The sequence below is a fragment of the Harmonia axyridis genome, chromosome 5, assembly GCF_914767665.1.
Source record: "Harmonia axyridis chromosome 5, icHarAxyr1.1, whole genome shotgun sequence".
NCBI lineage: Eukaryota > Metazoa > Arthropoda > Insecta > Coleoptera > Coccinellidae > Harmonia > Harmonia axyridis.
The window spans coordinates 43,909,503-43,937,427 of record NC_059505.1 but is presented as its reverse complement, the minus strand read 5'-3'; the positions used below and the strand labels follow the sequence as shown (position 1 = coordinate 43,937,427).

The 27,925-nt window shown below is 32.2% G+C and overlaps 4 protein-coding genes across 9 annotated transcripts; 3 read left to right on the top strand and 1 right to left on the bottom strand.

Moving 5' to 3' along the window:
• The first annotated feature begins 25 nt into the window (after positions 1-25).
• On the top strand, positions 26-2,586 carry LOC123680412 (general transcription factor IIH subunit 2). Its single transcript, XM_045618301.1, has 6 exons — positions 26-205; positions 262-463; positions 517-819; positions 874-1,127; positions 1,317-1,566; positions 1,775-2,586. The coding sequence occupies exons 1-6, from the start codon at positions 150-152 to the stop codon at positions 1,901-1,903; spliced, it is 1,194 nt and encodes a 397-aa protein (XP_045474257.1). The 5' UTR covers positions 26-149; the 3' UTR covers positions 1,904-2,586.
• On the bottom strand, positions 2,491-8,706 carry LOC123680411 (proliferation marker protein Ki-67-like). Its single transcript, XM_045618300.1, has 7 exons — positions 8,342-8,706; positions 7,795-7,938; positions 7,563-7,666; positions 6,847-7,425; positions 6,568-6,790; positions 4,621-6,268; positions 2,491-4,243 (listed from the first exon to the last, which is right to left on the bottom strand). Exons 1-7 carry the CDS (start codon positions 8,504-8,506, stop codon positions 2,595-2,597), a joined length of 4,512 nt encoding a protein of 1,503 aa, XP_045474256.1. The 5' UTR covers positions 8,507-8,706; the 3' UTR covers positions 2,491-2,594.
• Positions 8,707-12,712: 4,006 nt separating this feature from the next.
• LOC123680794 (zinc finger and SCAN domain-containing protein 2-like) lies at positions 12,713-18,968 on the top strand. The gene is made up of 4 exons (XM_045618889.1): positions 12,713-13,455; positions 14,273-14,560; positions 15,726-16,121; positions 16,249-18,968. The coding sequence occupies exons 1-4, from the start codon at positions 12,837-12,839 to the stop codon at positions 17,574-17,576; spliced, it is 2,631 nt and encodes an 876-aa protein (XP_045474845.1). The 5' UTR covers positions 12,713-12,836; the 3' UTR covers positions 17,577-18,968.
• A 1,421-nt stretch (positions 18,969-20,389) lies between these two features.
• LOC123680793 lies at positions 20,390-27,863 on the top strand. 6 transcript variants are annotated; one of them, XM_045618885.1, is made up of 11 exons: positions 20,482-20,570; positions 20,751-21,126; positions 21,224-21,650; positions 21,701-21,917; positions 22,164-22,268; positions 24,067-24,188; positions 24,247-24,489; positions 25,569-25,756; positions 26,813-27,147; positions 27,202-27,480; positions 27,553-27,863. In XM_045618885.1, exons 1-11 carry the CDS (start codon positions 20,564-20,566, stop codon positions 27,714-27,716), a joined length of 2,463 nt encoding a protein of 820 aa, XP_045474841.1. In that variant the 5' UTR covers positions 20,482-20,563; the 3' UTR covers positions 27,717-27,863. The 6 variants fall into 6 exon arrangements, with proteins under 6 accessions (XP_045474842.1, XP_045474844.1, XP_045474839.1 ...); XM_045618883.1 differs by having other exon boundaries at positions 20,412-21,126; XM_045618887.1 differs by lacking the exon at positions 22,164-22,268 and having other exon boundaries at positions 20,484-20,570.
• Positions 27,864-27,925: the final 62 nt, after the last annotated feature.

The window sequence follows — 27,925 nt, the reverse complement described above, 5'->3', positions numbered from 1 at the left end:
AGACCTAATATCCTAATATATGGATATTAGGTCTATGGTCTATGCGTTACGGTTACCTTCAACCTCGAAGGGAAGTTACTGGTAAATATTAAAAAAAATTTATATTTTCACTTGAAATATAATATAGCATTAGCCATATAACAGTAATTATGGATGACGGAGATCCTAAAGAATATCGGTGGGAAACCGGCTATGAAAAAACATGGTAAATATATGGTTTAGGTAATTGTAACAACTTCATAATTTTTAAATGGTATTTAGGGAAGCTATAAAAGAAGATGATGATGGGTTCTTAGAAGCTTCTGTTGCTGATATAATTCAAAGGGCTAAACGAAAAAGACAAAATGCTAAAGGATACGGAACTAAACTAGGAATGATGAGACACTTTTATATTATACTGGATTGTTCGGAGGCAATGTCTAGTCAAGATTTGAAGCCTACCAGACTAATTTGTACATTGAAGGTAGACATTGTTATTTTATAATTTTCAAACAATTCATATCAAAATTTTTATAGCTTCTGGAAGGTTTCATGGAAGAGTTTTTTGATCAAAATCCTATAAGTCAAATTGGGGTCATTATAATGCATAATAAAAGAGCAGAAAAAATCGTAGATTTGGCAGGTAATGCTAGGAAACATATAAAAACACTGAAAACATTGACTAAAACATCACTGGTGGGTGAACCCTCTCTTCAGAATGGATTAGAAATGGCCTTCAAATCATTAAAATTACTGCCCACTCATGCAAGTCGAGAAATATTAGTTATAATGGGTAGTCTTACAACCTGTGATCCTAGTGACATCAATACCACCATCAGTGTAATAATATAAATATTTTAAAATTAAAAAATTTCTAACATTCTGGAATTTTAGGCTCTGCAAACAGAAGGTGTCAGGTGTTCTGTTATAGGCTTAGCTGCAGAAGTTCATATATGTAAACAATTGGCCAGAGATACTGGTGGCACCTACAATGTTATTCTTGATGATTGTCATTTCAAGGATTTACTCTACCAACAAATTGATCCTCCTCCTGCTGCCAGTGGTCTAGAATCTAGTTTGATTAAAATGGGTTTCCCTCATCAAATGTCTGTTGAAGGAACTGAAGAACCATTGACTATGTGTATGTGGTGAGTTTAATTTATCCATCAACTTATTAATGGTGAGCTAGATTTGAGATATTTTTTATTAACTACTAAACTTTAATTAGGTGCTCGGAAAAGTAGGTCATTCAATTTCAACAACCATTGTTTATGTACATTTATATTTCGGCACTATATTTTTTATGTTAATTCTAAAGTTATTTGTTGATTTTTCAGTCATGTAGACAGCATAGATGAGGGTAGTAAATTAACTACTGAAGGTTATTACTGCCCACAATGTTTTAGTAAATACTGCGAACTGCCAGTGGAATGCCGTTCTTGTGGTTTAACTTTAGTTTCTGCACCACATCTAGCGAGATCCTACCATCACTTATTTCCAGCTGCAAACTATCAGGAAATGGCATATGATAAACAATCAGAATTTTGTTTTTCATGTCAGAAGCCATTCAATGAATCTGATAAACAGGTATAATTTTTTATTATTATGTCATTTGATATATTCCGTATTTTTTCATTCTGGCATGCATAAAAGAATTCATATCAATTCAAATAGTAATCTGAAACAGTAACATATTATTATCTTATAAGGTCATATTATCAACTATATTCAGAATTTTTTTTTTTTGTGTATTCTACTTGATAATAATGTCTGATAATTTTTTTGTTATTTTCAGATATACAAGTGTCCTAATTGTCAAAATTATTATTGCATCGATTGTGATATTTTTGTTCATGATACACTGCATACATGCCCTGGTTGTGCAACAAACCCTTCAACATTCCAAATAACACAAACAGGATGAATTCACTGCACAATGGAGAAAAGGTGGCTGATAAGAATTGAGGAATAATTCTAAAAGATGATGAATCTACTTTACCGTTTCCATATTTCCTACAGTGTATTTGAAATCATAAAATTGAGTACAGTATAGATGAATTTTAATGGATTTATTTGAAAAAATGGAATGGAAAATAAAAGAAAAAACCAGTTAATGTTATTTTTACGTAATGAATAAATAGATTTATTTTTATTTGTGTAAATGTGTGTTGATAAATTAATTATTTTTTGGACTTTGAAGCCTTGATCCTGCTATCTAAACTAATGATTGGTTAAATTCATTCAAAATGTGGGTGAGGATTCACATTTTAGAAAGACGCACATCATTAAAGGAAAAAATATCTAGCTGGGAAGTAGCCTGTGAGCAGATAATTACAATATATTGGTAAACTCAGAAATGTTTTGAGTTATTTAAGTAAAAAGGCCAATTGTACTGTGGTATTTACATCTCAATATGGCTGTAAGGGATTCGCATAATTATATGTGCGAAATGGACCAAATATACGAAATATTCATCCATTTTTTTGGTTAGAAAAATTAATGCCAAGTGAATAAAAACATAAATGAACTTCTATTATACGTCTAGTTATACATATTATATACACTTGAAAAAATCCTCAAAATTCAATAAACATAAAATAACACCGATATGTTTTTCATTTTACATTTCTTCTTCTTAGGCTACGACCACTGTGAGTAGAATCGATAGAGGGTGTTTGTACAAAATCAACTTCAGCCTTAAATGAAACCAGTTTTTGGTCATTCTTCTTAACTGGAGTGTCCCATTCTTCTTCATTGTATTTCTGATTTTTACCTTTATTCTTCCTTGTAGTTCTTTTCTGTTCGTCCTGCTCACCAGCTATTATTTCTTTTTTTGTTCTTTTTGTGCCCTTCTTATTTGGTAACTTCTCCTCATCATTTTCTTCATTTTTCTCAACTTGTTCAGTCGTTCTTGAATCCTCCTGTTCTGCATCTTTATCCTCCATCTTTCTTTTTCTTGTGTTTCTTTTTATTGGTGATTTCTTGACAACTTTTTTCTCATTATCATCTTGTGTAGTTTCTGTTTCATCCTTTTGCTTTGAAACTTGTGCTTTTTTTCTTGTTATTTTTTTGATTGGTGTATTCTTCTCTTGATTTTTGCCATCCTCTATTTGTTTAGTTTTTGAATGATCAAGGTCAGTATTTTCTTTTCTAGTCCTTCTTGTGCTTCTTTTCTTTGGCGACTGTTTTTCCTCATCTGTTTCTTCATGGTTTTTTGTTCTAGTGGTTTTCTTGATTGGTGATTTCTTCTCATTATTTTCATCTTCATCTGCTTTTTTAGATTTAGACTGATCAAGATCAGTATTTCCTTTCCTTGTTCTTCTAGGGGTTCTCTTAGTTGGTACTTCGTCATCTTTTTCCTTAGTATTTGTATCCTGTTTTTTTGTTCTTCTTGTACTTTTCTTGATTGGAAGTTCTTTTTCATCAATTTTCTTCTCATCATTTTCATCTGCCTGCGCAGTTTTTGATTGATCTTCTTTTTTGACCCTTCGGTTGTTTCTTCTAATTGATGACTCCTCTTCATCTGCCTTTTCGAGTGCAGAATTAGATTGAACTATTTGTTCAACAGCCACTTCCTGTTTATTTGATCTTGTGCTTCTTTTCATTATTGGTTCCTTTAAACTGTCATTATTTTTTTTGCAGTTCCGTCCCTTTTTCATTGGTTCTGAAATTTTCCTTTCTTCTTGGCTTTGGTCTTGGTCTATCTTCCTATTGTATTTACCCCTTTTTTGTGGTGCAACTTCAGTTGCAATATCTGTATCAACTTCTTCAACTCCCCTCTTCCTATTAGTCCTTCCTTTTTTACTGGATTCAAATGGTTCTACATTTGTACTACTTTCAAGAATGTCTTCATTCATATAGTTACTGCTACTATTTTTTGCACTAGATTGGGCTTCATTTTTAGTGGCATCTTCATTTTTTCTCCCTCTTGTCCTTTTATATTCTACTTTTTCTTTTGGAGTTTCAATACTTGACTGTTCTTCAAGCCATTTAAGTACATGTTCGGGAGTCTTTGTTTCTTCGATTTGGCTTTTTTTCTCTTTCGGCGACTTGCCATATGTTCTAATTGGTTTCTTATCAAGAAGCTTATCAAACTTGTTTTCCTGAGACTCATTGAATAAAATATCAATTCCTGATAGGTCGTGACTCTCATTGGCGGCTTTGTTCTTTGGAGTTCTCAATAATTGTTTAACTCCTCTTACATCCAAAAGGTCATTTACAGGTTCCTTATGTTCCTTTGGAGTTTTGAACATTTGCTTCACTCCTGGAATAAAAAAGATCATTCATATTCAGTTCAAATATTTTTCAATCTATACAAATGATGATATTAGTGACAACTTATCATTATGGTAATTTCATTATTATAAAATATTTATTTGTTCATTGTCATGTTCAGAAAAAATAGACAATAGAAAAAAAAATCATCAGTTTCATGTGAATGAAGATAACCTAACATTTTCATAATAAACAACTTGAAAAATCTTCATAAAATGGAAGAGGCTGAGTTGCTTGTTGCATAATTGTTATTAAATACTGGATAAATACACACTTCATTTTTTAAAAGTTAATAAAATAATGGAAACTTATTTCTGATGACATATGAATAATTTCTAGCTTAATAATGTTATCATTTTTCATTACCTTTGATGTTGGTGAGATCATTTTTGGGTGTTCTACATTGTTTTGGTGATGACAATAATTTTTTCACGCCAGCAACTTGAGTCAAATCATTTTTTGGGGACTTCATAACCATACGATTAGTCATTAATTTTTTTACACCTCTCACATCAGTAAGGTCATTTCTTGGGGAATTTTGAACAATAGGACTTCTTAATAACTCCCTTACTCCTGCAACATTGCTAAGGTCATTCTCTGGTGATTTCTGAACTTTAGGAGTGGACATTAACTTTTTCACCCCCCTTATATCGGTCAGATCATTTTTAGGAGACTTTTGAAGAATAGGACTTTTCAATAATTTTTTGACTCCCACAATGTTGCTAAGGTCGTTCTTCGGCGATTTATGGTTTTTAGGTGTGGTCATTAATTTCTTCACACCTCTAACTACAGTAAGATCATTTTTAGGAGATTTTCGTACATAAGGGGTTTTGAGTAACTCCCTAACTCCTCCAATGTTAGTAAGATCATTCTTAGGAGATTTAGGAATTTTAGGAGTGTTCAACAGTTTCTTTAATCCCCTGACATTGGTAAGGTCGTTTTTCGGAGATTTATAAACTCTGGGAGTCTTCAGCAATTTCTTCAAACCCCCCACATTGGATAGATCATTTTTTGGAGATTTATTCACTCTGGGAGATTTCAACAACTTTTTCAAACCGCTGACATTAGAAAGATCTCTGTTGAGTGAATTTCTCGGTTCGGGAGTTTTTAGCAATTCCTTTGCTATTGCAACATCAGATTTGTCATTTTTAGACCAACAAGATAAACTTCTCAAACTCCTTTCAGAATTGCCAAGGGAATCTTCATTATTACCTCCCAAGTAACTTTTCAGTTTTGACTTTTCAAGTGTTACTGAATCTTCAACTGAATCATCATCGTTCATCGATTGGAAAAACTTATTTGTGGAATCGTTACATTCAGGTAACGAAGCATTTAACTTGGAGCCAAAAAGTAGGTTAGTTGAATCGCCCGATGAATTCACAAATGAATCTGCTACAGATATTTCTTCCTCCGATCCTTTCGGTTTAGAATCCTTTGGCGTGATTGGAGAAACGTTGAGAGACATACGTGTAGTGTTATTAGAAGTAGTTCCAGATGATCTGATGCTCATATTGGAAATTCTGCCTCTAGTTCGAACTAAGGGTGTTGACGAAATTTTGACTGCCTCCAAATCGTCCATGGAGCTTTCTAAAGATTTGTCAAACACGGAAGGGTCTTCAGAATAAAACATTAAATTTCCATCTAAAGTTTTAGAAAGGAATTTTGCGGACTTGTTGGTTTGTCTATCCAAGTTGAAACTCTTTGACCTGATCTTGGAATTTATTTTTGTTGTTTCTTGGTTTTTAATGGATTTTTGAGAACTCGATAAGGTGGAGGCTGAAAGACGTGTTACTACAGGTTCTAGATCCTGAGTGGAGCTCATGTCTGTACTCGACATCTCAACATTCCAAGAAATCATTGATCGGTTCTCAAAGCCTTCTTGAAGAGAAAGTTTCTTTTTCAACCTACTGGAAGATCTGGCAGAATTGTTCTTATTGGAGTTGAAGGACGAGTCGGATAAATGGTTTATTCCAGATAAACTCGAATTGTGGAGGGAATTCTGGTCTTCTATATCCTGAAAAAACAATCGATCTTTATTAGAGTCTTCAATAACTTAGAAATAAATATCTTAAAGAATTAATACAATTAGATCATGTCTACAGGGGTCACCAAATAAGTTCTAAGGGATGAATCTTTGTCAAAAATTAAACGATAACAAATGTTAGGTTAAGTAGTCGAAAATTAAATATTAACATATACTAGGCTATATTGTGAGAATTTCAATATTGCTGATAACGATACTCCCTTCAAGTATAGGAATTATTTTTTCTTATGTGGAAATATTATTTATTCGCCTACTAAAATTTAACCTACCTCAATTTCAGGTTGTTCTGACGTGTTCTTCATTTTCTTAGTACTCTCTACAAGCTCCGAAGTGCTCTCATCCCTCTTTCTCTTGACTCTTTTCAGAGATATTTCCTCTTCCGCATCATCAGAATTTTGAGGAAAACTGTTATCTGTTGAACTTGAGAGGTTAAAATTAACTGATCGTCTTTGAGTGAAAGCTTGTTTCACAACTGAAGAATTTCTAGGCGAGCTGAAAACATAAAAGAATTCAATTGAATCAGAATCAGAAAAGATTTCCAAGATTACCTTGGTATGGGGGATGCTGGTGTGATATCCTCAACAACAGGTCTGTACAAAGAACTGGACCTATTCAATTTAATGGCAGATTTCGGAGTTGAAGATCTATCAGGGAAATCCACATAAGACAAGGTTCTACTCCTATTCAAGGACCTCTTGGATTTTTTGGATACATTCAATGGTGTTATGGAAGCGGCAGTGATATTATTCTCCGGAGTAGTGACATTTTCTGAAACATCGGAAATGTTCCCAGAATAGGTTTTATTTTTGGCTGGTACTGATGGACTTGAGAACTCAAACTTCCCCGAAAATGATTTATTTCTTCTTCCTATAGAGGTTAACAATGAAGTTTTCTTTTTTGGTATAGGACTGGAGGTGCAATTAACAATGGGGCTTTGAAAATCAAAAACTTCATTTTCTTTCACAGAAGCCAACATGCTATTTTGTTTGCTGAGCATTCTTTGAGAAACACGCTTTTTGGAAGCACTTTGTGGAGTACTTGTGTGTGTATTTGTATACCTTAATTCGTTTATCTTTGAGCCAGTTGAAAACCTTCGTTTGCTAGGGCCTTCAACAACATTCTTCAACCTACAAGAAAATTAATGTTGAAGTATATGGAGGAACTTGAAAATTATAGATTTGGAAAAAGTTTTCGAATACTTAGGTAATAATTTCATGAAAGTGCAGACACAAAAAAAAGAAAAAAATAATTAGTTCAAAGGTACCTTTTTAATTGAGTGGGAGAATTAAAATTTGTTTCTAATTTTGTTTTGAGGTTTTTCTGGGTTTTCAATCTTTTATCCAGAGTTTTTTGAGTCTGTTCCAGGTGCTAAAACATAAATATAGGAATTGATACCTTGAAATGAATATAACCTAAATAAAAACAACAATAGAGTTAGTTTCAGAACTAACACATTGTGAACTAAATTAGTATGAATTTATAAAGAAAATACCAACCACTTTATCCAAAGAGGGATTTAAATATTTAAATTTTTTCTTTCCTACTTCCAAATGATCCCCATCCACAATGACATTGTATTTTTGTGCTGGTACACTGTTAATAAGTATATCCTTATCAACATTTTCATTTACAAGTATTGTCTGAAATAAAAGAGATCAAATGAAAACCCTAAAATAAAAACATTCACACTAACAAAATTTGGTATCTGGTTACGGGGAACCTTCCAACCATTTGCTGTTGGGTATGTTAGAACATGATCATAGTTGTTTTGAAATAGTTTAGATTATTTCTGCAAATTAAATTCAGACAAATTGTCATTCAAACTAATCATCAACTTGTTATATACTGACTCGTATCAATTTACTGGGTAGTTGCTTCATGCGTAATAGCTGCCTAAATAAAATAAAACTGGTTTTTGTTCATTCTCAAAGTTAATCTGTGTATTGGAAAGGTTGAAATTTTTGTTCTTGCGTTATACATTCTTCTGACAGGTCTCAGAGGCAGAATTATCTAAAAAAAAATATTGAAACAAACAATACATACCACTCCAACTTCATTTGTATCCAATATACAGGAAAGTTGATCATCTCCTTTAATTCGGATATGATGATCAGCAGAAGTGCCTATAGTGGTTTTTCCATAGCTTAAACAGTAGGGATGGCTTAAACCATTTTTCCCATAAAATATCAAACTTCCATATGAAGCCATTCCACTGTTCTAATATTTAAAATGACTTTGATCAATTTTGACAATTCTAAATAAAATATATTAATAATATTACAACTTTAGTTCTTATTATGATTTATCTTCCATTCATACAATAAAATTCACTATACACCGCCTCATTTCCACACAATTTAAATTCTTATCGGCGTCTCTTTCAATTTCCAACGAATTTCCGCAAGTTTGCCAACTGCTTCAACAAAATTCGAAAATTCTGTAATGATCACAGATTAGAACATAGAATATTAAGGATTAAGCATAGAAATATAATATATATTATATTTCTATGTGTTAGAAATGTCCAATCAGCGTTCGAGTTTTTCCAATATGATTTCATAACCAACAATAAATTGTGTTTGTATTTGTAATTCTTTTCTTGTATGGTAGCAATGAACAGATAAAGTAGTTTTTATTGTCACTTATTTATTACAAGTTCTGTTTTAGGTTTCAGGTAAGGTCAGGTAATCCATGAGAAAGTAAATTTAGAACAAAATAAGACCGGGTTTTTCCTCATATTGTATTTCAATGTTCTAACACAGACTAATCTAGTAATCTGTGGTTCTAATATATCTGAAATCCTTACTTGTGATTTTAATAATAACTATATTAAAGTAAATTCTGTTCCTCGGCATTTACTGAAGTATCAAATTTATAATTATCAGCCCTATGATTGTAGAACTTCCCCAAATGTTTCTTGTATGGAAAATATCGATGATTCTAACAATAACCATCTACGTGATCCAGAATTATCATATCAAATTAAAATGAATTACCTACTAATTGATCGCTATTTATAATCTTTTTTTTCATATCCACCTACAACCTCCAAATGAGCTGAAAATGAAGTACCAAAGATCTGTGATAATTAAAGTGAATTACGAAATGAGCACTGTAATGCAGGAAGATAGATTAGACCAACTGAAGATTTTTATCTTTCATGTATGTGTAGAAATTTTAATATTGCTTCAGAAATATATCAATTCAGTTGTTCATCAGATAGAATTTTATGAAGTAGGTATAAAAAGATATTTTTTTTTCAGTCAGGTATAGTGTAAATCTCCCAATATAATGTATATTATGTATTGATTTTTATAAATTATTATTATTTTAAGCAAATATGTGAATTTCCTTTGATAAATAAAACTTTTCAATGATATTTTTTTGTTTTAATTCGAAATTATAAAAACATAACCTAAAATAAATACTAATAATATCCATTATTGGATATTAGGTCTATGTAATAATATTCCCACAATTTCAATGAATTGTCATACCTTCATATTCAAATTTTCCCGCCATATAACACTTAGTGATGGCGGACAAAATATCGGCCATATTGTTGATTAACACGGCGTTAGCACCACAGAATACTAAATATATATATATTACCACGTAGAGAGGTAATAATACCTCTCTATTCTGTGACTTAGCAGTGTTAGCATATATTTAGTATATATATGTGCGAATGGCTGAGTCCTAGCACATAGTAAAGGATATAAGAAGAAGAAGATATATTTAGTATTCTGTGGTTAGCACTTCTTATATATTTATTATTATCGGGAATCGTACCTTTTCAAAATATGTCCACATTGGTTCCTTTGGAGTCAAACCGTGGTTTAAGGGGATTGATCTTTCAAGGGGTAACATTGTGACAATGAACAGGTTAAGATCTGAGCATTGTTGCACTCCGTCTCATTTGTTGAGGATTCATGTTGTTGATTCAGATCTGTGTGGTTGCGGAGAGAGGGGTGACATCCCTCACATATTCTTTAATTGTCGAGATAATATGATGAATTGCTCAAGGCTCTATGATGATCTCATAAATACTAGAAGAATAACGAACTTCCCTCTTAACATATATGACTTGATATTTTCTAATGATATTACAGTGTACATTTTGTTGTATAATTTTTTGTTGGCTTCAAAGATTAAGCTGTAAACTCCTCACAAATGTAACGTCTCAGTAATAGGGTAAATCCCAGTACATTTACCTCCTCCGAGAGTTTAACGGTTAGTCAGGCAGTATAAAATACCGTACGCAGACAGTGATTTGGAGACAGAAATGCAGCCCATTCCTTAGATAGAAGATTGAGGAGAAGAAGAAAATCCTGAATCCAAGTTATCTGAAGTCTGACAGTCCAAACAGAGTCCGGCAACCTAAGTTACTTTTGATGTGAGAAGAGAACCGAGAAGGTTATTTGTTCGATGTGCGAATGGCTGAGTCCTAGCACATAGTAAAGGATATAAGAAGAAGAAGATATTTATTATTCTGTCTGTGTTCTACATTGTTCTACTCATAGACCTAATATCCATGGACCGAGTGTCACGTGATTTTTCAGAAGCTCGTAGAGGAGAAAGACCTAGAGAGAGAAGAATATATGATTTCTCTTGATTCGAACAGAGATGCTACTGATGGAAATCTGTAAAGAACCTAAAAGCAATAAAATAGGTGATTTATTACTCTGAGATGGTCAAATGTCAAAATCATCTGATTGAAAGATATAAAGACATGATATTTATTTATACGTTTTATGAACTGAATAGAATGAAATTTACATACTTTTTTATATTTATCATTTCGATTTGCCTAATTCAATGATGGAATAAAATATGGCATATATTTGGATGAACTTATACCATGTGAATCAGGAAAATTGAGAAATTTTAGACCATACTTCTTTCTGACATTGTGGGGACAGAACAGGATTTAATGTAACAATGAGTTGGACTCGTTGATATCTCAAGGAAATATAATATACATATAAATAATTGCTTATAGGAATCAGCAATACTCTTATTGGCTATAGGTGAAGATAAGTAATATTCGATTCAATCATCTTTTGAATTGGTAATATTTCTTTTACTTCAGGTAGAAAAATTATGCTACAGAAAATTTTTATTAGATAAAAGAGAACATTCATTCATTCATCCATGATTATCGAAATACCATTAGGATTGAGCATTGAGGTTCTATACTATTCCATTCTCCAACTCATGATCTATTTCACCTTTCAATCTATTTCGAATAGAATCAAATTTAATAGATTAAAGCAGCCATAAAAAATTTACCTCCATAATATTTGCCTATTATTATTATTATTTGTAGAAATTCTAAATTTGCCATAACTGCATAGATGATATTGAGGCTTCTTTACCTGAAAGGAAAGAAATAAATTTCGCTAGATAAAAAAATATTATCGGCTGAAAAAGAAAGCTGTGGGTAAGATATGGACTTGGGGTATCTTAAAGCACCATGATACTATGATTTAATAAATGACAAATTGAAAATAAATACTACTAAATTCTAATGTAATATGAAAAACTCAACATGATATTATCTTCTCTTGAAAATATTGTTTTTATTCATGATGGGAAAAAATGATATATTTGCTGGAGATTCTTCAACTGACGCAGTTTTCCAGTTAGTCCCTTCGTTTTCATAAACTGTTTCGGACTTCAAATTTGAAATAACGATTTAACGTTCAACTCTTCGAGTTGAAAGAGATGTATATTGTTCTCTTTCTCTAGGGCAATAAATCAAGAGAGTTGACAGACTTCCATCCGATGTTCCATCTCATTCGTTCTCTCGACTTCTCTCTCTAACGCGACGTCCATGGATATTAGGTCTATGGTTCTACCACAGAATAGAGAGGTATTACAGAAGCGACACTCTTCGACATTTCCTTTGTTCTCGATGTAACCAATTTTGGTGACCTTGAAGAACTCTCAGAAGGCTGGTAGTTCTACATGACCACAGAATAGTAAATATTTATATTAAAACTTCTCAATTCTATGACATGGCGGTCCATTTGAAATTACATTTGTATGATTACTGTATGATATTTGGGACATGACTGCGTATTGAATGGAAGTAGTAATTCTATTTCAAAATATTTTTCAGCCTAAATTTGTATTTCATTTCAGAATTTGAATTAATGGTAAGTTTCCGACTTTTATCATCTTACTTGAATTTCCTGAAATACAATAAAATCGCTTTTATAGAATACATTAATAATAATAAATAATAATTTTATATATATATATATATATCGTACTTGTGTCAAACGGGCAATGAACTCGAACACCGAAACACATGGAAAGATGTAAACATAACTACTGACAATATGGCGGTTGGGTACCATGAAAAAGGGAGAGTGTCGCTTCTGTAATACCTCTCTATTCTGTGGTTCTACTCTGTTATCTGTGATTGTGTGATTGTTCAGTAAATAGACAATTTAGTTTATCTATAGTTCAGTTATTTTAGAAACAGTATTCATATATAAAAATTTTTGGTGTTTACGAATTTTGATTGAATATGGGTGAATGTTATAATTATTCTTGGGAAAATCCAACAAGTTTTATTGAAGAGGGAGAAATTATATATGATGCGGAAGAGATTTTACCAGTCAATACAGAAGAAATTACATGTGATACACAATCGACAGATACATCACTAAAACATTCTGAAAGTGAGAGAGATCTGCAAGAAGAAAAACTATACTTTTCAAGTGACGACATCTTCACCAAGCAACTGCCAAATGAGAATGAATATTTAGTTTTGCCTATGGAAGATCAAGTGATTGAAGAAACAGTAATTGAACAGTGGATAGGAGACAGTACTCAAGAGATTGTCTCAAATGAACTAACTACTGTGGAAGATAATCAATATCAGGTTCCTTTGCAACAAGATGAATATATTACTTTGAGGCCTTATCCATGTGACTTCTGTAACAAAAGATTTAGGAGTAAGACTAATCTTACAAATCATTTGTCTTCTCATCAAAATACTCATGATTACTATGAATGTAATGAATGTGGACTTGGGTTCATCAATATAAATGAATTATTAGGACATAAAAAAATTCACGAGAATGAGTCAAAATTTTCTATAGACAATAGCATTCAGTATCTTGCATGCATACATTGTGCTGAGGGTAAGTTATTGAAATATATTACATTATTACTGGTATTATACTCGTTCATAGTTAGCAAGATTCTTTATCCCCCGACTTTTGCCTATACGCATAGGATTTCTTCTCGCCGTCGGCTTCTCACTCCTCGCTAAGAGGAACATTCACTCAATCCCAGATATTTAAAATATCAGAAGGGTAGAGCTCGGTCGTGTCCGGTCTTTGTGGTTCCCCTGGTTCTCGTTGAACTTCTGGTCCTCTTACACGTGACATTCTTTATTATTATTATTATTATTGCATTGCAGTGGGCAGTTAAAACGATTGACTGCTATGTCACAACTGACATATTTACTGTTATTGATAGTTTAATCTAAATTTTTCAGCAGCGGTCTAAATGTCTTACTTTCTACTTTACGCATCTTCAGGGGTCATAGATTCTAACCCAATTCAGTTAGTTCGAAGCATCGAAGTGTCGATTACAACAATACATTTTGAGATGCCTATCTTAGTTGTAGCCTAATAGACCATGGCTACCAATATAGCCAATAGATATGTTGAATCTTGAGCATTATGTTTCTTATCAATTTAGATGGAAAATTTATTTGAGTGGTGTCAGCCGACATTATAGAACAGCTGCTAGGGGGACATTTGCTGCTTCACATGACTAGAATTAACATCTGATTGGTCATGATTATTAACGACTACTTCAAATATTGTCCAATAGACTACCTGTTTGCTTCATTTGTTGTTACATGCTCTCCTAGAACCTGATCAGACTATAAAGGGCTCACACTACTCTATTTGTATCGAAAATTATCATTTACTCCTCAATGTTTTGTAGGATTCTTCAGTCAAAAAGAATTGGATTCTCATCTGAAGTTACATGAAGCAAAGCCTCCATCTACATGTCTAAAATGCGGATTAGATTTTATAAACTCAAGATCATTGATGGAACATCGGCGAAGAGCTCATGGATTTAAAGATGATCGTCAAAAGGTTCGATTGAAACAGAAAAATAAATTTGGGACATATTCTTGCATAACTTGTGGAAAATCTTTTTGTCGACAAGATGATCTCAAGAGACACCAACAAAATCATATTGATGATGTGGTTAATGATCCTGAATCAGGTGAGTGTTGTCATGTAATTCAATATAGTAGAAATATTTTTTTATCAATAGTAATAAAATTTTTTATGCATGTCAAAATTTCTCTACTCAATAGCATAAAAAAAAACATTTTCATCTTAGGGCTACAAATGTGAACAAAAATATTTCATAGAGATTGTTGAAAATTCCTATTGAATACTATATGCAAAAATGTTCATAAATTGTACAGGGTGTAATTGGAAATATTTCAACTATAGAATCTTGAGCACAAAATCTAAAGCTTAAACTCAAATCATCTCAAAGAAATGTGGTACAGGGTGTTTTATAAATTATTTGTGCTCGTCATACTAAAATTATTTGACATATTACTTTCATATTCGGCAAGAAGTGTTGGTGAATATTGGTAGAGCGGAATCTGTATTCTAAGGTCTATGATTTTTATGTGTTAAAAGTTTCCTTTCACATTTATCAGGACCAGATACTGGTTAAGGAATTCACTTCTACACTGGAATTGAAGGATTCTGGTTCAGATGCAATTCGTGAAAATTAATTCAGTTAAATAATATATTCAAGAATTGGATATGTGGCTACAGTTAGAAAAAAGGATTAACAATTTCTTATCCTGTCCAAAAACAAGAGGTAAGAGATTTTGTAAATATTATAAAAACAAAAACTCAAAACCTCAACAACATTGTGCTAATACACCTCTAATTCTGAATATTATCAACACAGAATAAGATGAACTTTTAGTCTAAATTTCAGGCTATTGCTTTGAAGTATTCATGCGTATTTAATATGTGTGAAAAGCAATTATAAAATTCTGACATATTTCATAAATTTAGAGGGCAAGCAGATTTGATATTGGATAAAAGAGTATGTATTGTCCAAAAATTTGAATTATTCGTTTTTATTATTTCCAATATACCTTCAGAATTGTTTGGCAGAAAAACCACTATAGCCACACTGAAATTCTCTAAAATCGCATTTAAATAATTTCCCAATTACACCTTCCAAAAATGTTTGTGATAATTCCATTTAATTCAGTTTAATATATATAGATTACCTGCCGGAAAGTCGACTCTCTTTTTGGTTACACAATTGCTCTTGAAAATAAGAAGATCATTATTCCCCAATGTTACATTTGAGTTTTTGAAGAAATACACATATTGATCAATTTCATTTGCAGGTTTTACTTGCAGAGTTTGCTGTGAAACGTTCGCAGAACCCCTTGACCTTTTGGCTCATGCTGAGGAGCATGCTCGTGGTTTCGAATACAGTTGCATGGTTTGCTCAGAAAATTTTATAGATGAAGAAACGTGTGCCGTACATGTTAAAGAACAACATCCCGAAGAAGAAGGTTTACACTGTAGCAAATGTCCAAGGATTTTTTATGATATATCCAGATTAGAAAAACATCTGCTGTCACACAAAGATGAATCTTCAATGAATAATGTGCATGATCAGCCGACCAACAGATATAAAAACATTGGTAAATTATCAGATCAGCAATTTTCATGTCAAGAGTGTGGAAAAAGATTTGCTACCAGAAGTTCTCAGCAAATACATATGAGGATACATACAGGTGAATAAATTTAATTCAGGAATGAGTTTTTACGGTGTAAAATACGAGGGGATGGTTTTGTAAACATTTACCAAAATTTCATTCAGACCATTTCAAAAATGGATTAATATTTCGATATTATTTTCAGGCGAACGTCCTTATGGGTGCAGTTTTTGTCACAAAGCTTTCACAGATGGGGGTACTCTCAGAAAACACGAAAGGATTCATACTGGCGAGAAACCTTATGCATGCGTCATTTGTCCCAAAGCTTTCAATCAGAGGGTTGTCTTGAGGGAGCACATCAGATCGCACCATTCGGGCCCTGATCCAAGTTGCTCTGATAGTATGACGCCGTTTCGTTGTACCATCTGCTCGGACATGTTCTCCGAATCCCAGGATTTAATAGTGCATGTGATTCATCATTGCGATATAAATACTGCAATGAAAAGAAAACCCAAAGCCGGTCCCAGAAAATACGTTCGCAGATCCAAATTGAAAAGCCAAAAAGTTCAAGAACAAGATGAGTATGACTTTCAAGAGGAGAACGAAGAAGATGAGCATCGTCAGCAAAGCGGGACAATGCCCAACTATGAAATAGACATGGATGTTAACCAGACGCAGGACATGAGAAACACTCTTTCGGAGCATGAATATGAGGACATGGATGTCGATCAAGAAATGTCACATTCTTCAACGCCAATTTTAGAATTGCCTGAAATGGAAAATAGAGAAGAATTGCGAGATACCTCAGTTGTTACTTCAAGGGCGAAAATGATACATACAGAAAAAAAACCAAAGATTAATCCAGTTGAAACTAGAGGAAGGAAAAATAAAAAAAATACTGTGAGAGAATTTTTGGAAGGTGTCAGACCAAGAACAAAAAATGTCACTTATCCTGTTCAAGAACAAAGCAAGCCATCAATAGCAACTTTTCCTCCCAGGAATTCTCGAAAAAGAAGGAAAAACCCAAGATTTCAGGAAGAATTTTATTCTGACCATACTGAAAGTTTGGATGATTCAGAAGAACAAATTGAATATAATGTTCCAGAAAAAAGGACTAGAAGAATATCTTTGAGAAAATCAAATATTGGTGATGCAGAAATTACTGAAAAAACAAGCAAGTTGAAAGAAGAACAGAGTATTGGTGAATTTAGCTTCAAACAAGAATTTGAACAGTGTGAACAACAAATTGTGTATGAAACACCTGATTTATATGAAATTCCTGAATGTCATTCAGAAACAATCGTTAAAGATGAAGCTTCGGAATATGCAAATATAATTAGTCCTTCGAAACCGGAAGATCAGAGAGATGTTGAAGTTCAGGATTATAGTGTGCAGCATGAAATTATCGATCCTCTTCTGGAATTAGCAGAAATATCTATGCAACATGCTAAAAGCGTTAATAAATGCGATATGTGTAACTCTGTATTTTTGGAAAAATCGCAATTAATAAGTCATGTCCGTATACATATCTGATAATGTACAATCTACATCATCTTCTGAAAGAAGCTAGGAGCAATGGAAAAAATCACAAATCAACAGAAACAAGTTGATTGTTGGAGTGTAGGAGGAGGTGTGAGTCAACGAAGCTAAGGACTCCATTGGCAGTTGGAGTATGGAGTTTTAGGACGGAAACTTTGTGAAGGATATTCTGAAGAAGTTCAATTACATCGTTGAAATTAAAAGAAGGGGAATTGAAACCAACTAAATAAAAACTAATTTCTTATTGTATACTCTTATTAAGGATGTTTGCCTGTTGGTTATTTTTGTGTATATACAGAATGTTCCTAATTGGAGGTACAAACTTGGGCCCGCAAACGTTTTGTGTTTCTGATACTAGGAGTTGAAACTTAATTTTTTTTCCTACCTTCACCTTCCCTTCGCAAGATATTCATCTTGGATTTGGCAATTTTCCAATTTGAAGTTTTCATCACGTGATCATCAAGTCTACTGGGAGATATTTTTTCTGGAACAATGCCCGCATCTCTTGTTATGAACTTTTTTTTGGTGGACCACTGGTAGTTTAGAAATTTGGTCCAGTACTATAATTTTTAGTTTCTTGTAGTTTTGTTGTATCTGCTACCGATTTTGGGAAAAGTTTCGAACAATTCTCTACACCTTTTCCCATTGTTAAATAGAAAATCAAAGTACAATTTCAGAGAAGGAAACATATATTTCAGAATAGGAATGTTTTTTTAAATCAACCAAAAAATCTGTCATTTTCATTTGTACCTCCAATTCAGGAACACTCTTTAATATATTTATTGTGAATTTCAAGAAGGTTATCTTATTTATGGTCATACCTTGAGTCTGCTATACTCACCATGCACAAGGGTGGAAATGTGTAGTTGCACTTTCAGTTTCAGTGCATGGTTGCTTCATTAAAAAATCTCTTTTATCTCACCTGGTGGTTCGTGATGTGAATTATGAAATAGGTGTAATTTATGTTGAATAAATTTATTATTATTGATCATCAATACTTTTTAGGCCATTTATATACAATAATTCCATTTTTATGTTGCCAATCGGTGTTAAAAAAAATTATTAAAGAAATTTTATGTCTTGTAAGTTTGAAGTATATGAATTAATTAATATTGAATGAATACTTTTTAGGCCAATTATATAAATAATTTCATTTTTATATTGCCATTCGGTGTTTGATAATTATTAAACCAATTTTATTTCTTGTATGTATAATACTTTATTAATTTGCTTTTAAAGGATTTTAAACTTTTTGAATATTGCATTTTTTGAGCTGGAAATTTATCCATATTTTATATACCATTGCATAACTTCAGAATATCTCCTCTATTTTTCAATGATGAAATATGTAATCAAAGTTTGAAATATAAGTATATTTTAATTTAATATCTCTTTTCTTATAACTTTTGAACAAATTACTGATTATCACCCCCTTCATATCTTCACTTATATACAGGGCGATTCCTTACTATGGTAAGAAAATTCAGAATGATTCATTAGGTCCTTTTAGGAAAAAAAGTTCTAAGAATATTGTCCAGAATTGCATTGTTTCCTAGATACGTTGATAGTTTGAAAGAAAGGTAGACCAAGACCATTAAATTGTGTTTTTAGTTGCTCAATCTTAAAAGAGACAGTGGCGTACTTTTTTCCTCAACATTGTTGGCTGTTGATGGCAATTTAGTTTGGGCTAAATGAGCTTCTTATTAATTAAAATAACTTTACCAAATTTCAACCGAATCGGTTTAAAAATATTTACGATATATAATAAATACCTACCGTTTTTTTCAAACTTCAACGTCCTGTATCTCGGAAAAGAAGCCCGGACGTATGTGCATAGAACCTTTTTTCTTGAAACGACCCATCTAAGATGTCTAAAATTTAGACATCTTAAAGCGTATTCGACTGGCTTCACCAGTTCGAATCTTTGTAGAGCTGAATGACATAATTAGCTCGAATTAATTGGCATTGATGCAGGCAGTCGAATGCGCTATGAGTTTGGAACTAATATCACGCTATTTCGAATTGCAGATTCGTATTCGCAGACCGCAGTGGTCAAATTTCCTTCAACCGCATTTATCCAAACTCCTGCTCAAAAGAAATAGATAGCCGATAACGATTTTTAGCAGGAAAAGTTATCCAAGCATTTAGAGAAAAATGTATTATTCTGGCTTGACGATGCGGATTGAGACAACACCCCAGAATTATTCTTAGAAAACTTGTATTATAGTTTGTTGGAGTCATTTTCACCAATAAACCTTAATCGACATCGTCAAGCCTGATCTAAGTTATTTATTATTAAATTGTCTTCTATAAATGCTTGGATAATTTTTTCTGATGATATTCGGAATCTGGGAACCCAAAACCTCTTATAAGAACTTTAAAATATGCTCAAATTTGAACTGTCGTTTTTTCCCATGAAACCAAGTCTTGGAAAATTCTTGCGAAAAAACCTTTTTGTTCTAAGGGCTTCACAATCAAGAATCAAATTATTCAAATCTGACTCGCTGCTAAGATATCCTAAAACCTGATGTGTGGACTAATTAGCTTTTGTTTTGCCAATTTTGAGAATATTAGTTTAAGCTTCTGATTGGCTAGGATCGGTTTTTAATTGATGTATCCTGTCAAAATCAAAGGGAAAAAGATCGAAATGAAAGGTATGACACTGCGGCGCCTCCACGAAATAAAACCTTAGAATATAGATAGATTAATGTTCTAAGAATAAAACTAATATTTTCAATTTGGTCGAATGTCATTCCACCAATTCACCACGTTTTTAGACATCTTATTCGCTGCTTTCGGATTGTCATTCTCTCAACTAGATTTACGACATCTGGCAACAGCGCGGTATTGCACATTCGCCATTTCGCCCGCTTCTCTGAATTCTAATGATAATAAATATATCAATTTAGGTTGGGCTGGGGTGAAGATTATACTGATATGTGATCATACTACGACAACAATTCCTTGATAATAACATCAGTATGGATGGTAATAAAAAATATATTTACACTGTGCTAACACAGAATTCAGAATATTACTGGAAATTTTTGATATGTTACATTTTTCTCATAATGTTGTTTTTTTGGATACTAATTCTCAGTGAAGTTTTATCAACTGTTTTGATAATGATTTCAATAGTTTATATAATCTCTTTATGGATATTCACAGTCTGGGTAACAGTTACTTTCATCAGGAAATTATTCTTGAAAAACCAATTGCTTGACTGGAAAATATTTGAAGAAAAAAATATTATATCTACTCATTACAATACTGAAGAAAACACCACAAACCAACTATCTAAAGATGTTGTCAATCAATTCATTAAAATATGGTATGATGAAATAAGTATAGATGATAAGTTTCCAACAGAAAGTGGTCTTTTTATCAAAAATACTTTGGTTTCTATCAATGAAGCACTCAATAATGTTGATAAAAGACAATTTACTTATGCCATTTTCAATATACTTTTGAAACATCTCAAACAATTCCGAAGAAGCTTGAAACTCAAAGACAAAAATGGGCAAAAAATCTCAGAATTATACAGGTAAGAGAGGATTAAGAATTCTACTTTTTTTGTAAATCAATTTTCATATCTATGAAGTACTATTGAAATTTTTGGTATATTTTTATTTTCATTTCAGGTATTCATTCTCCATGGTAACAAACAAGAAAAGTTGTGAATATTACATACATCAGATGATGAAAAAATTACTGATCAATTTCATTCATTGGGAATTATGGAATTCTATTCCATGCAAATTGGTCATATCAATCCTATCAAATAAAGCATCATACTTAATTGATTCATGTTCGAATTCTGAGTTTTTGAATTACTACATACTGAAAATATTGCTTTCTGAAGAACAAGCATTTGAACTGAAATTATCGCAATATACACATATTAAACTTAATTTAACACATATTAAAGGTCACCCAAAAATAAAAATTCTTGAGGAGGAAGAATGTACCTATGAAAGAAATTTGAATTTGACAGAGGAAGAACAAAAAGCTGTAATAACTACACATGGAGATATTGAAAAGAATTCAAGCAAATATCCAAAATCAGAGGTTAAAACTAAATCTTACCAAAAAATTTGTTTTAAGATTTTTTTTTGTAGAAAAATTGTGAAGCTATGGAACTGCCTGTCAAAACAAAAAATAACGTAGTAAAAGTTTATGAACCTAAAAGCACAAGTGAAAAATGGAATGAAACACTAGACTTAACATCTGTAACTTTGGGTGAAGATCCTTTGGCAAGCCCAAGTCAAAGGAAAAATCTTGCTGAAGCTATTGACATTTTGAAGGATGAAAAAATGGATGTAATTGCAGGAGAAGGTAATTCAAAGTATTTTACTTTGTAATAAGAGAGGGCAAACATATAAGTTTTATATTTTAATAATTAATAATAATTGAAGTGGCAGTAATCTTCAGTTGAAGTAAGTTTAGAACAGTACAATTTTTCTACAATCTCAAATATTTATTCAGAATATAAAAATCTGTGCCCTTTGCAACTAAACGAACAAAATTGTTAATTATTTTATTCTTTGAGAACTTTTACCGTATCTTTTATAATATGCAAAGGTATGGTGCATAGGACATGTAATAAAACAATATTGGAGGAGATGAAGCATATGACTTCAATGGAGGGGTTTAAAAGTACAATGAAACCATTCAGTAAGTCCATGGGTTAGTATTGAAAACTGTTAGTGAGCATGTAATATTTCATTGTGGTCATTTCCACACAAGTACAAATTACTTATACAGTAGATGATGAAAATATCTGTCGAGCTTGAAATTGTTGTATGTTAGATGCATTCTGATTTGAACTATCATCTATTCCCACAAAATACTACCCACAATACTACGATAATAAAAATGATACATTTTTTCCAACTTTCTTATATTTAATGAACAATAAAAGGAAAACAATACTTTTTGACATATTATTCCTAAACTCTTTATTACACTTGGTCTTTATCGTATCTATTTTAGCACACATAACTGGGTTATAGTGTTAGTAGATTGAGTAACCAAAAAATATGAAATGGGGACAAATTTTTTTCCTGAATTATATAATTGTTCCACAATTGTTTACTTCCTTTTATCTGCCGTTTTTTTATTTACTCTTTCTCCAATATACTCCTCTTCAAGGTTGGCTTGGTTATTAGCTACGAATTATTTTGAGTAAAAGAGTACATGCACATATTAGAATAGATTCGCAATTGTTTTGGGGTTTTCTAATAGGGGTACACTCGAATTTTGATTGAGTTGTCTATAATTTTCACGTTGGCCGCTGTCTTGCATGCTTAAAACCCAAAGAATTACTCCAAAACAAAAGAATTGCAACAGAAAACAATACCGGAATCCACTTAATCTCTTGAGAAATGTACCAGATAATTTTGATTCTTACAACAAATTTTCCATGGCTACTAGATTACTTGGAATGAAATTTTAATCAATTACAACCTTTAACTTAACATTTCAACAAGTTTGGCCTAATTCCAACAACCCCTCTTAGTGTTGCATTTTTTATGTCGCAGAGTGAGTTTTAAGTGAGAAACGCCTCAATTATTTCCGACATGGATAGCACAATTTTTATAGATTTTGGTGGATCTTGTAATATGGCCGCTATTATGATGGTATTTATATTGTTATCAGATCTTATGCCATAATTTCGGAGTTACAGCTACATTTACATTATTTTGCCAAAGTTAAAATATTACATTTTGATGGCTTTGATTGAACAAACTCGTTTAATTTTTAAATACCTGATTTTTCTCACATGTGGACATACCTCTAACATGAAACAAATATTTCAGGATTTTTCATATTAAACCAGTTTATACAATCTGAGCCTTCTAAATGTATTTTCAACTTCGGCAAAGTCAACGTAAAAGTAGATATAACTCCGAAATTATGGCATTTAGGTTAGGGAACACTACATGAAAAATATTCAGTATTTCTCAAGGATTTCAGAAGGCTAAATATATATTTATATATTTTTTTAAATTATTTATTTCAGACCTCAAAACAGTTGTACAAAACAAGCAGGCCTTTAGCTAATACATTTGTAATAGTGCAAAAATATCAAAAAATGAACAAATCAATAAATTATTCTTAAGATTGAGTTAGTTTCTGTCCTTTGAATGGTTTTTTCAAATTGAAACTCACAGTTCTTTCATTTCCACTCAACAAAGTCTTCGGTACATACATTATTATATACAGGGTGATCCATTTGAAATAACAAACTTCATTATTATTCCGTTTTCGAGATTATTGAGTTCAATACTTGAAAATCACTCTGTATATATTCAAAGACGAAAAATCAAACTGAATCGAAATAATTTTCCGAAAACCTTAAATTGAATATAAGTTCGACAGCCCTTAACGGGAAACCCCTTAAATGTGCTAGACCTCGATGTGTGAATGTACATGAATCTGAGCGTTCAGCTAAACGTAAATTACATTGATGGTAATTTTTCAGGCGACGCAACGGCCAACACTCTTCGCGACATAAAAGATTTCCAAGAGAACACCGTCAACACGGTCGTGAAACCGATGTCGCAGGCCACGTCTCAGGCTCTGCACAAAATCGGCGATTTTCAGGTAGGCCATTTAGTCGATCAGAACTCAAACACTGAACTGATGTCTTCCTCCTACGAAGGACGAGGCTGCTGGGATGGTGGAAGGACTGTTCGACCTTGGAATGGCTGGTATCCGGAGAGGTTTGAAGCTGACTGGCTTACAGGAAAACTCTTCGCAAGAAGGTATGATTACAGAAATTAAAGCCAGGTGTTCTCTGGTCAGTCCCGGTGCCACTAACAAAAAAGTCAGACCGCCTTCTAACGCTGAACTGGCCGAGGAATGTGTGTGGATGAATCCCTTGCAGACCAACGTTGACGATGATGTGAGTGTCAGACCAGAAAATCCCCTGTACGGAAATAAGAACACACAATTTTGGGTTCCTTTGCGTCTTCCTTACTTGAAGATTTATCACAATTTGCAGCCCCTCTTTTTCTTGTCGTATAATGAAATATTCTGTCACTAGGGATTTAAGAGTCTTTTCTCTGATTCTGAGGATATTTTGACATACCTCGTAAAACGAAATCGTACGGTAATATCTCCTTTTCACACAGTTATATTTTATTATTATATGTTGGTACTCGTAACTCTCCTGTCATGTAGTTATCTATTATCTGTCAACGTTGTGATACAGAAAACAGTTCTGCCAACCAACATTTTTCAATGCAAAAATCACTGAAAGAGGATTATGGAAATATTTCATTAATTTTAATAGAAATTCAGTGAATTAGAGAAAATAATGTATAATACTTTTGCAGCAGGCTCACACTTGTTCGTTAAAAAACTCGCAACTTCGTAGTTCGTTTTTGAATTTTGAACTTGTGGAAAATCTTCATAATGAATAACTATTCTCATAATACTGAAGGTGATACGTTTCTATCCTTCCTGAATTTAAGGTTTTGGTTTTCTTCACATTTCCATTTCTACTATGATATTTTCTGTCTCTATGGATTTATAGTCTTTTCCTTTGACTGATAGATATTTATTTGTTTCTGCACCTAAATAAGGATTTTTTTCATGAGGTTGGTCACCTCAATTAAGAGTCTGGACTTTAGATTAAAATTATTTTAACTTACAAAGAAAACGGACACGAAGAGATAAACGCTTTATTGATAAAATCAATTGGCAGATACACTTCTGGTCACATACTTCGCAAAAAGCAATAATTTGATAGAAATAAATATAAATTCTTATCCATTTTCTAACCAAAACCATGATATAACAACTGCTAAAGACTTTGCTTTTGTAGAATGGTTGTAAAATATATAAAGCCTTTATTGCATAACCCTTAATCAACATTTCCTTTAAAAGTGTTCATCAAAAAAACTAAGATTTTGTGTGTGTGTGCGTGTTCTTATTTCCTTGTTGTAAATATCGCATGCAATGTTGCTGGAATTTTTTTAGGTTCTAGCGGATAATGATGAAGTTGATCATGTACCTTCTATTCTGATGGATAGTTTAGAGTATGGCAGCCCTGATCCTGAGTACGAGGAAGGAGCAGATTTTGCAACCACCATAGCAAAACTTAGGTCTCTCCTTCAACAAAAGTCATCATCAGAATCAATTTCGACAACCCCTGTTGCAAGTCCCATGTGTGCATTTTTTTTACTTTTACCATTGGTTGATCTCTATATTATGCTATATATTCTTTCATATGAAGTCTATTCTCAGCAAATAGGTTTGATATCAAATGAGTATACTTTCATGTATGATGCAGATGTATTTCTTTATTGACAACTAAAAGACTATTGACAAGCCTGTTCTAGTACTCTGTAGAAGTATTTTCCAGTTGACTAAATTTTTTTTTGATTTATTTATGATTACTAGAACAGATTTAAGTACTTTTGTTGAAAGACTTTGCAGGAGAGTTTTTATTTTTTCTTCAAAAATGTATGTACCTTTTTTGGCTAAAATCTCTAATTTTTGATAATCCAACTAATTATTTAAAAAGTTTTTCTGAAGTATACAGTTTAATTATGAATTGAAGGTACAAACAAAAATGACAGATTCCTCCGATCAAGTTCTATATACATGGGTTATAAGTACCAAAATATATAATTAATTCAATCATCATAGCAAACTGATTGGATCTTTATAACAATTTGGACTTTTCTGAGGATTACTAGAGAATTGTTTGAAATTTTTTTTTCGAAATTGGTACCAGATACGACAAAACTCAAAAAAACCAAAAAGTGTAGTACGTGACTAAAGTTTCTTTTTATATTTTTTTAAACTATCAGTTGTCCATCAAAAAAAAGTTCTGTAGGAAAGAAGCCGGCACTATTTCAGAAAAAATTTCTTCCTGTAGATTAAAAATTAGCATACTACATGATGAAATCTTTAAATTGAAATATCTATGCCAAATTTAAGTTCAATATCTTGTGAAGGGAAGGTGTTATGAGAAAAAAATTTGAAAAAAATCCAATTTCAACACCTTGATCTCGAAATCAAGGTGTTTGCTATAGCAGTAATTATACGATTTCTTTTTAGATCACGATAAACTGTTCAATAAGATTTTTTTTCTGCAGTGGGATTTAAGGATAGAGATCAATCATCTTTTATTACTTTTAGTTTTTGTATGATGTCCCTAGTTGCATTTGATATTGTCCGAATCTTTTAAAATTAGCTGAAACTCAGATTTTCTTCAGGATGTCCGATAACAATAAATCTCTGTTGGATCTAGAGGAAGTCGACGGTTTTATCCCGAGTATCTATAAGATGTGCGCCAAAACTGCTACGGGCGTTTTCAACAATACCCTCAACACAATTAAAACCGCTTTACCCAGTACCGACGAAGAAGTGATAGCTTATGGGATCGAAAAATGGAATTTTGAAAATATTGAGGAGAAGGGGGCAACTTTATCATCAAGGATGCGCAAGTTGCTTTTAGAAAGGAAGGATTTTTGTACGATAGAAACAGCTTATGATGCATTTGACTCTCAAGAACCGGAAACAAAAGAATTTATATCGGATGTGTTTTTTGGTAAGCCCATTTTTACAGCCGCCTTGAATTTTATAATTTGCATTTTTTTTTTAGATGAGACAGAAGATTTTGAATCTAAAGTTCCATTAACAAGAACCTTCATTGATATAATTTGTGAATTGATAGCTGATTCTGATTCTTTTGCGTCTCAAGAACCCTTTATAAAATTTCTTCTATTAGTTTTTGGTAAATCTATGGATGAAATGATCATTTCGAAAGTCGAAGATCTTTTTGATAATTTATGTGTAACAGAAGTCCCAAAGAGCCTAGACTGCAAAGTATTAACTATGGACTTCGACGTTTATGTTGAATATTTGATATCAGTATTGCCAGGTGAGTTCATTTCTTCAATTAGATAAAATTTTAGTCAAAAAAATAGTGTTGCAAAATCTAATTTTTTTTCAGATGCCGTGAATCTATTAGCAAGTCATTCCACACTTAAAGATGCACTAAATAACTTGATTTTATCCATTCAAATCGAAAAATGTAATAAAGATGTTATTTTACAAATATTCGATTTTATGGTACTTAGATTAATTGAGAATTCAAAGAATCATCTTCAAATTTAAAGAATAGAACTTTCATATCTAGTCAAGTTCCAAATAATAATATATCGCTTATTCAATATTATTTAATAACAATTTTAACATATCTTATAGAAAAGACTCTTTTATATGATAAAGTTTTGATTATAAACAAATTCAGAAAATTTCACCTTTTTTAGCCATGGTTCTCAGAAGGATCTTTATAGGGAGTTTTTCATACTATATCTACAATG

Excerpts from the sequence above, each read along its gene's own strand:
- LOC123680412 (XM_045618301.1), top strand. The coding sequence starts at position 150 with ATGGATGACGGAGATCCTAAAGAATATCGGTGGGAAACCGGCTATGAA. Across the intron at positions 464-516 it reads GACTAATTTGTACATTGAAG|CTTCTGGAAGGTTTCATGGA; the intron begins GTAGACATTGTT and ends AAATTTTTATAG. Across the intron at positions 820-873 it reads ACATCAATACCACCATCAGT|GCTCTGCAAACAGAAGGTGT; the intron begins GTAATAATATAA and ends CTGGAATTTTAG.
- LOC123680411 (XM_045618300.1), bottom strand. The coding sequence starts at position 8,506 with ATGGCTTCATATGGAAGTTTGATATTTTATGGGAAAAATGGTTTAAGC. Across the intron at positions 7,667-7,794 it reads ATCCCTCTTTGGATAAAGTG|CACCTGGAACAGACTCAAAA; the intron begins GTTGGTATTTTC and ends TTTATGTTTTAG. Across the intron at positions 6,791-6,846 it reads CCAGCATCCCCCATACCAAG|CTCGCCTAGAAATTCTTCAG; the intron begins GTAATCTTGGAA and ends TTATGTTTTCAG.
- LOC123680794 (XM_045618889.1), top strand. The coding sequence starts at position 12,837 with ATGGGTGAATGTTATAATTATTCTTGGGAAAATCCAACAAGTTTTATT. Across the intron at positions 13,456-14,272 it reads ATGCATACATTGTGCTGAGG|GATTCTTCAGTCAAAAAGAA; the intron begins GTAAGTTATTGA and ends AATGTTTTGTAG. Across the intron at positions 14,561-15,725 it reads GGTTAATGATCCTGAATCAG|GTTTTACTTGCAGAGTTTGC; the intron begins GTGAGTGTTGTC and ends TTTCATTTGCAG.
- LOC123680793 (XM_045618883.1), top strand. The coding sequence starts at position 20,564 with ATGGATGGTAATAAAAAATATATTTACACTGTGCTAACACAGAATTCA. Across the intron at positions 24,189-24,246 it reads ACAAAATCGGCGATTTTCAG|GACGAGGCTGCTGGGATGGT; the intron begins GTAGGCCATTTA and ends CCTCCTACGAAG. Across the intron at positions 27,148-27,201 it reads TATATCGGATGTGTTTTTTG|ATGAGACAGAAGATTTTGAA; the intron begins GTAAGCCCATTT and ends TTTTTTTTTTAG.